The 10,518-nt window shown below is 48.2% G+C and overlaps 1 protein-coding gene across 1 annotated transcript in view; it reads left to right on the forward strand.

Annotated features, from left to right (window-relative positions):
* The window catches only part of LOC102388471 (exocyst complex component 6B), a 177,306-nt gene extending 167,168 nt beyond the window's left edge, over window positions 1-10,138 (forward strand). The window contains exon 16 of the mRNA XM_025216643.1: window positions 4,358-10,138. Coding sequence (XP_025072428.1) covers window positions 4,358-4,484 — 127 coding nt within the window. The 3' untranslated portion in view covers window positions 4,485-10,138. The remainder of the gene's footprint in view (window positions 1-4,357) is intronic.
* The last annotated feature ends 380 nt before the right edge of the window (window positions 10,139-10,518 follow it).

Raw genomic sequence — 10,518 nt, forward strand, 5'->3', positions numbered from 1 at the left:
ACATGGTGCTTTAGCAGAATGGCACTGAGCTTTGAGACAGATGGGATATCTCATCCTGCTCATTCATTAATGGGTCTTGCCAAGCTGGAAGACCCTGGGAGGGGAAGGAAGGATGGATCTGTCCTTGGCACTTGCCATATGTCTGCCCTCGAATGTTAGACACCCACAGGGAATCTAACTTTTTTTTTTGAAAGGCCACCAAAAAAAATTCCCCCTGCCCGTGTCGCATAATATATCTCATTCTGCTCAAATGTCACACATCCCACTTCTTTAGCAGAGATGCTTGAAGAGTAGCACCTAGTTCAGCATGCGTCTCTGTTAGGTTTGTTGTAAAGCTTGCACTGGTGTTCGGGTACATGTTTAAACAGCCTCATTCATGCGCCCATCAGACGTTCGATGTCTCCTGGGTCCTCAGTGTAGCTTAAGACCAAATCCACCTCATGCCATTAGGCTCTGTTTTCCAAAAAGGCCTGCGTTCACAATGCCACAGGTTGATTTTTAACGCAGAACCCCTCATTGACTTCACGCATGTAAGCTTCTTCCCCTCTCCTAGACGCCAAAACCAGAACCCAAACTGTATCTGTACGTGCCTAGCATTGCCAACAAGTCGACATGAAAGTCTGATCCGCTGGTTATTTTTTTTAACTTGTTTTCATGATTATCTCTCTTCCTAATCACACCTCTCTCATAGGATATCACGAGTGTAAGTATGCTGCTCGTTTGGGCTTTTACATTCACCTTGCAATGAATCCTTTTATTGTTTGATTTAAATGGAGCACTAAACGACCTAAATGCAAACTCTCCTTGAAACCGTTCCCTCTTGTAACTTTATCGTCTCAAATGCACTAATTACAACTAAAAGAGAAGCTTTTGCCGTGTTGCTTTTTTTTTTTTTAATAGATTAATTTCAACAAAACTTGACTCAATTTGAGGTGGTGGTTGGCGGGGGCGGGTTCCACATTTAACTTTTCCTTTATTACCCTTTTTAACTCCATTGTGTTGGTGCATAGAGGCTCCATTGTGCTGGGAGTGGTGCAGTAACATAATAAAGACATTTTGTGCTCCAAAGGGCATATAGCTCCTCTTATCACCCAGTTCCAAAATCCTACCCATCCTCTTGCTTAGGGGCTACTCCAAGGTCATCCGTTTCGGTTAGCCTGACGCTAATGGAGCTAAATAAAGGGACTTGACCCCTGTAGTCTGCCATCTCCTCAGTATGCCGATGCCTAATTTGATGGGAATAAACACTCATAACCTGTTGTTAGGGCTAAGTTGTGCCCTTCGGTGTTGATGTGAATGCTACTGACGTGCTCTGGAGCTTAGAAGGCATGTTTCGAAGATGGGATTTCACCCTTAACAGTTTGGGAAAGGAAGCTCTTAACAACAGATGAATAAGGGGTTTTTGGTTTGTTTGGTTTTTTCCACCCCTTGGCAAAAATGACTTTGTATGCACAGAGATTAATAGGGATCAGGCCATTTACACTGGGCCATGTGCTTCGGTTTAGAGATTTGAAACTGTCCGGGGCAAGGAACCCAGCTACGTTCAGGCGGTAATGTAGGCTCTAGCTTAAACTTGACACGAGAACATAAGGAGTGCCATACTGGGGCAGGCTAATGGTCTGCGTAGCCCGGTATCCCGTTTCTGACAGCGGCAGGAAGGGATGCTTTAGAAGGAGAGCGTAGCGATCGATCCGCTTTCATACCCTCCCTGGCATCTGCCATGCTTGGCGTAGAGATGCCAGAGGATACATCCTTGACTGTGCTGTCGAATGGCTATTAATGGATCTGTCGTCCATTAATTTGTCTGGTCTCTTTTTGAATCTTGTTGCCTATATATCCTGCCTCCCCATCCTCCTGTGGTTGTAAAGGATACCATACCCGGAATAAAACTATCGAAACCATGCCACTTGGTCAACTCTCTAAGGACGTCCCAGAATATCGTATTGCACCATCAGCACGTGCAGATCAGCCTGGGGGTCCCAGTATACTTTTAGACAGCTGCTGGAATTGGTGCTAATTGCACGATGCCCCAGACATCTAAAATTCCCATCCTGCCATTGATATCGGCGTGATGGCAATGGCTCAAGAGCCTGTCAGCTCAGCTTGGGTGGCAAGATTGGTAATCAGAGAGAAAAATGCAGTCTCCTATTTTTTTTTGTCTTCGTATGGCATACCTTGGAATAGCCTGTGCCTGTACGGTCCCTCAGCTTTCCTCCCGAGCCGCGGCTTTTGCCGTAGCGCTGCACAATACGCTGTCAGCAGCCTGTGATTTTTGGCACGGCTGCCGTCCATTCCTATGGCTGGCTGAATTCTTGAGGGAGCTAGTTCCTTCCACCTGCTAACACCCATGTTATTGGCAAATATTGAACAGGGTTTCCTAGATCCTGGTGACTGCTCCCTCCAAACCCCCACCCAAATTTCTGATAAGCTTTGACCTCGCTCCAAACGTAGCAGCTCCAGCTTATCTGTCTTCACCACTGCAATCGCAATGTAAATTGATGCACTGATTTAATCCACTCGCCCATGAGGTGGCCCTGATCCAGCAATTTTACTCGCACCCATTGTCCTTTGCAAGCTCGCGGAGTCCCCTCGGGCATAAAAAGGTTAGAAACACTTTGAAGGTAATTGGTGCCAAAATAAATGAGGCGGAGTGGCCTACTGAAGAGGGATTGGACCAACACTCGGGGAAGTGCCAGACCCTGCCCTTGGCCTGTTCAGGTAACCCCAGGAACGTCACGTCACGTCACGTCACGGTGTCTTGATTTCCCCACCTGTAAAATAAAAGGAATAAAGCAGACTGCTTTGTAAAGGGTCTTGAAACCCACTGAATTGATAAAATGCTGCAGAAGAGCTCAGGGAGCGTGCAAGAACTAAGGGCACATTTCAGAGGTTTGGCTTGTGTTTTCGATAACTCAAACCCCAGAAATTTGGAAAAGTGTCAGCGATCCGGTGACTGAAGTCCGTGCGTCCCAGTCACTTCAGTGTCTAACTTAGGCAGCCAAGTCCAAAAAAAAGTAGGAACAAGTGATGTGGCCAATGACAGGTGCCTTTGGCAAGCCGGATTGGGAAAACATCGTTTACAGAGGAGGACGTTCTCCTAAAGCAGGAGCTTCTCAGACCTAGCAGGTTGGGTTTTATTCAGTCTGTTTTCATCTGAAACATTATGTTCATCAGGTGCTGACTGGTCCCGTAGGGTGCAGACTTTAGCTGGCACCTGCCTCCGCTGCCCTATCCGCAGTAAACCGTGTTGCGAACGCATTAACCATGTTTTGTAACGAGGCGTGGCGCCCCCCAGATATGCATATTGCCCTGCAAGCGTGCATGAACCTGAAGCTTCGCATGCTGGAAAGAAACGTAGCTGCATTTGTTTCACTTTCTGATCCCACCTGTCCATCCTCCCCACGTCTTTGACGCATCAGATCCCTGTGTCACAAGGAGCCTAGCATTAATGCGTGTGCTTGTCTCTACGGTAGTGTAAGAGTCATGTTGTAGCTGTGATGGGCCAGAAATTATGTGAGGGGCAAAGATTGCTTCGGTGTCATCTTTTATTGGACCAACTGTGTGCTTGTCTAAGCCTGCTACACAGTTGGTTCAATAAAAGATATCACCCTAAGCAATCCTTGCCTGTCTTATTAACGCAATTTATATTCAGACTTTTTAATCAATGCAGCTGAGAACATATTTCTGGATCCGGGAAGCTCACGCAGGAACTCCATGACTAACACTGCATTGTAATATTTTAAACTCACAAGTCGGGAACGTCACAGTCCTCCCGCTAGCTTGGTAACTCAGCACATTTTAAGCAATAAAGGTTAACACTGTGCACCTTGTTTCTGAATTTCCTGACCCCCGTGCAGTTGAAACAGCAACCGTAGGGCTGCGGTATGATCCACTGACCATTTAACAGGCCTTTATGGGTATAACAAACAGCTGAGGTGGGGAGGAAGGACGCGGAAGATATATATAGCTTAGGGAGCCACGAACCTAGACAGCGCTTTGGCATTATTGGTTGTGCATAAGCCAGCATCGTGCAAGGAGATTGGCGCTTTCTTCCAATTGCGCAGCTCAAAGAGCAAGTAATTTCTATAATGCATGGTGTTAGTTACAGTGACTGCATGCTCCTGTTGGCACGCAGAGCGTCTCAGTTAGCAATAGGAAAGACCGTCTAGATCCCATGCCACCCCTCTGGCAATACAAGGATATCATTGCCGCCCTGAGGACACATCAGACATTAAGCTACTCTTTGAGCTGAACTATCCTGGAAAGCAGACTTGTGGCTCTGTGATTTTTGAGGTGGGATCCCCAGCAAAAGGTTTGTGTTGGAAGTGTCCTGACTTGTTCTTTCCTCTCCGCACAGGATGAAAGACACCAGCCGCAAGAACAACGTCTTTGCCCAGTTCCGGAAGAACGAGAGGGACAAGCAGAAGCTGATAGACACTGTGGCTAAACAGCTCCGGAGTTTGATCAATAGCCACCATTTGTGAGAGCCAGCGGCTCGGGATGAAACTCTGGGGTCTCCAGAACGTGCCAATCTCTGCACTGCGGCCACCAGGCGCCAGGACTTTGGGATTCATGTTCCAAGAGAACATATGTATTTTTTTATTCACGTGTATAGTATTCAAAAAACCTACCCTTCTGAAGACAGAAAAATTGTTGCTAGACAAAAAAAATAATCAAGGGATCGCATCGCAGCATGGGTTTCACGGCTGCAGCAAAAGTGATGCCAGCAGGTGCCACTGTAAGCTCCTACGTTCAGGGGTTTCTCCCTTGACCCTAAAGACTAAAGCTGGAGGTAAACGTTCACTCCAAGATGAATTTTTTACTAACCAAATTCACAGAATCAGTTTGACTTTAAGTTATTTAAGAGCAGGAAAGGAAAAAAAAAAAAATATAAGGAGTGTTGTAGTTTCGGAGGCTATTCATGCTCTTCAGTCATTCTGCTAGGCATGCACGAGTGCAGCTTGTACGTTGGGTGTCTTTAGGGGAAAAGGGCAAACAGAGGCAAAGCCGTTCCCTTTTATTCTGTTCCTGTGTGCGCTCACGTCGTGCCGCGTTGGCAGACTCCCTGCGGGTAGGTGGCCAGAGAAACGCACACAACACATCTGTCACGTCTGGCGGTGGGTCTCTCGGAAGGGACAGGCATTGTCATCGGGGTAACTCTTGGGCTGCTGCTGTTTTTGACAATGATACTCAGCCCAGAGCGACTTGAGTGCCCCGCCATCGTCAACTGGAATTGGAGACGGCCTCAAAACGCGCCTACTAGGATGTCCAGTCCTCGTGGAGCCGTTTTTGCAACGGGAAGTTATTTCACTGTGATTCAGCATAGTCCTGTGATGTCGGCAGCAGTGGGTAGGGGGGAAAACCCAGTCAAATGCATTGCACAGATGAAGTGGGACATCGCAGCATGATTTTTTGTTGGTGTTGTTTTTTTGTTTTTGGGGGTTTCTCCTCTCAGCTGGTCTCTGCTCTCCACCCAGTCTGCACGCCTGGAGGGATGCAATGAGATCCTAATGACTCGAGTCTGTTTGCTAAGTGCTTCTCCAGCCTGATCCACGGAGCACGGGAGCGCTGCTGCTAGCCTAACTCTGTCCACGACCGAGAGGAGACCTGAACAGACTCTTGTGGACTCACTGGAGCCACGTGCAGCTCTCAAGCAACCCACTGGATCAACAATTCACTGGGTAAAAAGTGCCTAAGAGCAAAACTCTCCTCTGTTGTCCGTAGCAAGAATCAGTTCCATATACACTCTCCTGCGCCAGGGAAGCCAGTTGGCGTGCTATGTACAGAGAGATTTACTCAGCCTGATAAAGAAGAGACTTTTGCCCTTGCCTTGTATTTACCCTCTTAACTGTAACTACTCCAGGGGTAGCATTTCTAAGGGCTCCCCCTTTCCTATCAAGTCCAGATGCAAACTATTCTAGCGCTAGCGAGTCATTTTTTTTCTATAAAAGCAGGCATGCCAAGCTCCACGTTCATCTACAACTAATAGAAAGGGAACCAATAAGGTCTTGAATATATACATATCCACATCAGTAGTGCTGCTTCAACACACAAGCAAGCTTAGCACTTTTTTTTTTGGCATCTATGTAAATGTGTTGGGATTTATTTGTTTAGTTTTTAACTTGTACGACTGTTGTATTTTGGAAGCCAAAGCTCCTTTTCTGACCTGAGAGAGAGATTTCCTTTTGCTGCCTTTTCCTCAAAAGTCTTGTGCTGATGGCACTAGTTCACATCCCATTTCATCCACATGCTCATTAGTCCCTGATGGGTGTCTGGGTGGCCGGTTCTCCAGGCCCACGTTCAAGCCCACTTTATTTCCACCGTGCACATCGGTGGACTGATGTCTTTGCATTTCCTTGCTACCATGTGCCACGTCTTTACACACCGGTTGCACAAGGTGCGCGATTTTGCATACATCTATAGCAATGGTAATTTCTTCCCCTCCCCAATATTCTCAGCAATGCACACTTTTCCAAGGGCACCTATTACTTTTCCAAAGGCTAATAGCCAGGGTTGTAAGCAATAAACTTCTAGCACTGCCTCCCTGTCCTGGCTACATCCAGGTGATGGGACAAGTCAGTAGTGGAGGAATGGGCACCCGGCAAGTGTCTGATGCAGATGGGAAGGGAGCAGTGGTCACATAAGCTGACGGGACCTAAAAACCAAAGAAGCAAAAGCTTTCCTCGAAGCAGGAGCAGAAGAGCGGGAGCTGGCTTGGCTCTGTTCACACCCGATGCTGCCTCCAGCATGACAGCTTTATCATCGTCCGCCCAGTCACCAGCCATGCACCTTCCCCAATTCAGGAGGCAGAATCCTTTTGTCCCCGCTTTTGCAGAGCTGTGTCCCGTGACTACCAGGTTTGAGTCCACTCGATACTTAAAGGCCGCAAAGAGTAACAGGCACTTTAAAATACTGCAGAATCGAACTGCTGCAGCTGCTGGCAACAATATAATTGAGCATCAGCAGGCATGACAAAGAAGGCGCTCTGGCATTTCCAGTTTTTATTAGTGGGAGGGTAAGCTGTCAAACACAATTTTTAATCGCATTTGTCAGCCTCTGACTTCGCTGCCGGGTAGGGTGGCGGCTTTGCAGCGCTTATTATTTTCCTCCACCCCTTGAGAGAGGATGGGAAGGAGGAAGGGGGGGCAGTGGGAAACACCCTCCGAGGTGTCGGGCACCTTTGCATCGGCTCAGCCCGGACGATGGGGAAGGGTTATCGTGCGGCAGGAGGGGTGAGCAGTGAAAAGGCAGCCAGCTCTTAAGCTCCTGCTGCAGGCTTTAGATTTGAGAGTTTGCTCCCAAGAGTCATCTCCATTTTTTTTTCATTGGGAAAAGGTCTGCAATCAGTTTATTTATTCATTTTATTTAGAACGAAAACACATCGTTAGCAGAGTCAGGGACCCTCCATGCCCCGAATCCAGGCTCTCTGTCCCGTCTCCAACAAGCTCAATTTAAAGAGGAACGAAATGGGATTGCCAGGCTTGCACGGGATTGATTTCCTCTCTCTCCGCAAGCTCTGCTTGGAGAGGCCACGCAACATGCCTGGACCAGGATCATGTGAACCATCTCTGGCTCTTGCCTTCAGGACTTTCAATGGGGAAACGCAGCCCCCGCCAAGTCGGAGATTCAGCGAGGCTCCGGTTTCGGGAGGTCACCCACCTAACCGCAAGTCGCATAACAGGGATGAAAAATGGAATTTCGGTGCTCTGTTCCCAATTAACTTTCTGTTCCAAGAGATGCAGCCCCGTCCCTTCAAAATAAAATTAATCTTTTAAACAGATTGCTTAAAAAGCCCTGGAAGACATGTCAAATCCCCTCTAACGCTCTTACTAATGATTTGTATCCTCTGATACGGATGGTATTGCTTAGGAGGGAAAGATTGTTCTAGCTGCGCGATAAGGAAGCGGGGGTGGCACCCTTCACCGTAATTAATAGGCCCCGAGCCACTTTAAACAAATGATGCTGCTATTAACCCACCCACGTACATAGCTGAACTTCACGTAGTTTTACAACAGTTTGAGCTAGAGTCGTTGTCTGCCTTCCCCCCCCAAGTGTCTTAGCATCCGTGAAAGATGGCTCCCCTTGTTTAGAAGTGCCCAGGTATCTCCTTTTGTAACCTTTAAGCAGCTGTCTAAATTAAATCGGCGACAGCCTCCCCGTTGGGGTTGGTCTCTGTAGTCTTTAATGCACTAACTTAGCAGGCAGAATTAGACTTCAGCACGTGTGCGTCTTCGCTCCGGTGCTGGGGCTCCCGTCAGAAGCTCTTCGTGATTTTGCACTTTGTTTTAAACGCAGCCGCGGTTTCTGTGCTGGGCGCGTTGTTTGATGTCCTGTTGGGTTTTGGGGGGTTTCTTTGTTTGTTTGTTTTTTTTAATTGGGCTTCAACGTCACTTTTTGTCATGGCTCGGACGTTCCTGTGCCATTCGGAAATGGTTTGCGGGGTGCCGAGTGAGGGTGCCGATGCTCTGGGAGCATTGCGAGTGCCACGGGGGACAGCCGTGCGGGGAAGAGAATACATCGCCGTATCAGGCCTCTGTTAGCTGGGACCGGTCACCTTGGCCTCTTTTGGATCGCTCCCTTGAAATGTGCTGTCACCAGCGGAAACCAAGAAGAACAAGACTTCCCACTCCACGGCACAGCCGTCCTTGGCGTGGCGGGACTTCTCCCAGCATCAGGTGCAGTTGCAGAGGAGGTGGGCAAGCGGCAGTGCACGTGCAGCGGGGGGGTGTATTTCAGCTCTCCCAGTGGAAACCGTGCTGATCAAAGGCTTTATCTCCTTTTCCTAAGCAGTAAAATATTCTGCTGCGTTATCTCCATCCCTCCTCCCCTCTCCCTATCACTTGTCTTACCCAGGGGCTTCCCTTTTTTATTCACGATCTAGGTTTTTTTGGAAGTGGTTCATTATAATAGGTGGATCTTGCAAAGAGATGACACCGCAGAGTTCGTTTATCCCGCGCAGTGGGCTCGGTCCGGTTAATTAGATGGACACCTGATCAAAGAGAAACCTCCTGCAAGGCCTCTTTTGTCACCTGGTTTTTTGTGCCCCCCCGAACAGTTGGAGAGCAAATTGAGTTTTATCCCAGCTCTTGCAAGGCAAAGGGGTGGTTTGATATCAAACCCTCTCGCTGAATATCTGACGAATAGATCCGTGACAGGGAGAGGCCCTCGATGCTGTGAGCCGCGAAGGATTTTTCATGGGTTTGGTTCTTAATCGGATTAAATCTGAGCTGGTTTAACACGGGCGATGAAGTCAAGAAACACGAGGCGAAGGGGTGAAGCTGGTTGGAGTAGGGTTCACCTGCAGAAGACGCTTGCTGTTGTTTCCTGTGCGTTTCCATCCCTTTTTCGCCCCCAACTTCCAAAGCCCCGCTTACAAATGCCGTCTTGGAAACACAGCAGTGAAGATCCAGGCTAGCAAGCACGATGCTCGTCAGGGCCCTTCGCTCAGCACAGACAAGGACACGTTGAGGAGGACGATGGCAGCTAGCCATGGTTTAGACCTGGTTCCTGGCTGGGTTCAATCATAAGGAGCTCCATCGGTTTGATTCTCCGTTATCTCCGAGCCCTGCGTGGCTCTTGGAGAGATGGGAAGGGGCTTTAGTGTAGACACAGACCCACGTACCTCCAAACCTGCACTCCAGTTCCTCTGGACTTAAAGGGACTTACAGGGACGGCAGGGCAAACCCTTCGCTCCAGATACTTCCGTGTTTGCCAACATAGTGCTTCTACTTTAATCGGGAAGGGCGTCTGCACTGAATTGCTTTCTCTTTGCTTGTCCTGATTTGACCTCCCCCCCACCACCATACACACATGTGCCCACCCCCACTGGTGTCCATTGGCTGCTTGTATTTTATTGGGGAGGGAGGGGATCCTTCGTGAACTAACGTGGTGAAAACCACTTTCTTTTTTTTTTTTTTTTTTGCACAAGTCATTGCACAGTAACGGGACTATTTAGTAAATTAGGTTTAACTTTTTAAAGGGAACATTATTATTATTAATTTTTTTTTTTTTAAAACACTAGCGGAGCTACTGATTCAAAACGGACTGCATGGTTTACAGATAAAATTGCATTAGAAATTTAGCATGTTGATTTTTGACTGTACATCTATCCTATTGTAACTTCTATTAAAACAATACATCGCATACATCTGGCTAAATACGTGCTTGCTTTCCATGCGCGTCTCTGAATCGCTGCGGATGGGGAGCAACCTGCGGCGGGCTAAAGGCAGGGACTTGGGGACTTCCCTCCTGTCCCGTCCGCCCTCTCTGATGGGTGCACGTGGTTATGGGGAGGGGTTTGCAGCGTTACCTGCGTGCTGGTGAAACGTGGTGCTCGGCTCTGGCTACTGCTCCTGCCCAAAGAAACTATTGTGAGTTAAAACTCTGCCTACGCATGTTAAGACAGAGGAGCGAGGGGGTTTAGGAAGCGTTTGCTGGTGGGATCTTGCTGCAGGTCTCGGGCTGGTGTCCTAACCCCTGGGCCACCCGGTCTGACAGCATTCAGGGAGTTTATCCTAC

This window comes from Alligator sinensis, unplaced genomic scaffold, assembly GCF_000455745.1.
Source record: "Alligator sinensis unplaced genomic scaffold, ASM45574v1 scaffold12_2, whole genome shotgun sequence".
Classification (NCBI taxonomy): domain Eukaryota; kingdom Metazoa; phylum Chordata; order Crocodylia; family Alligatoridae; genus Alligator; species Alligator sinensis.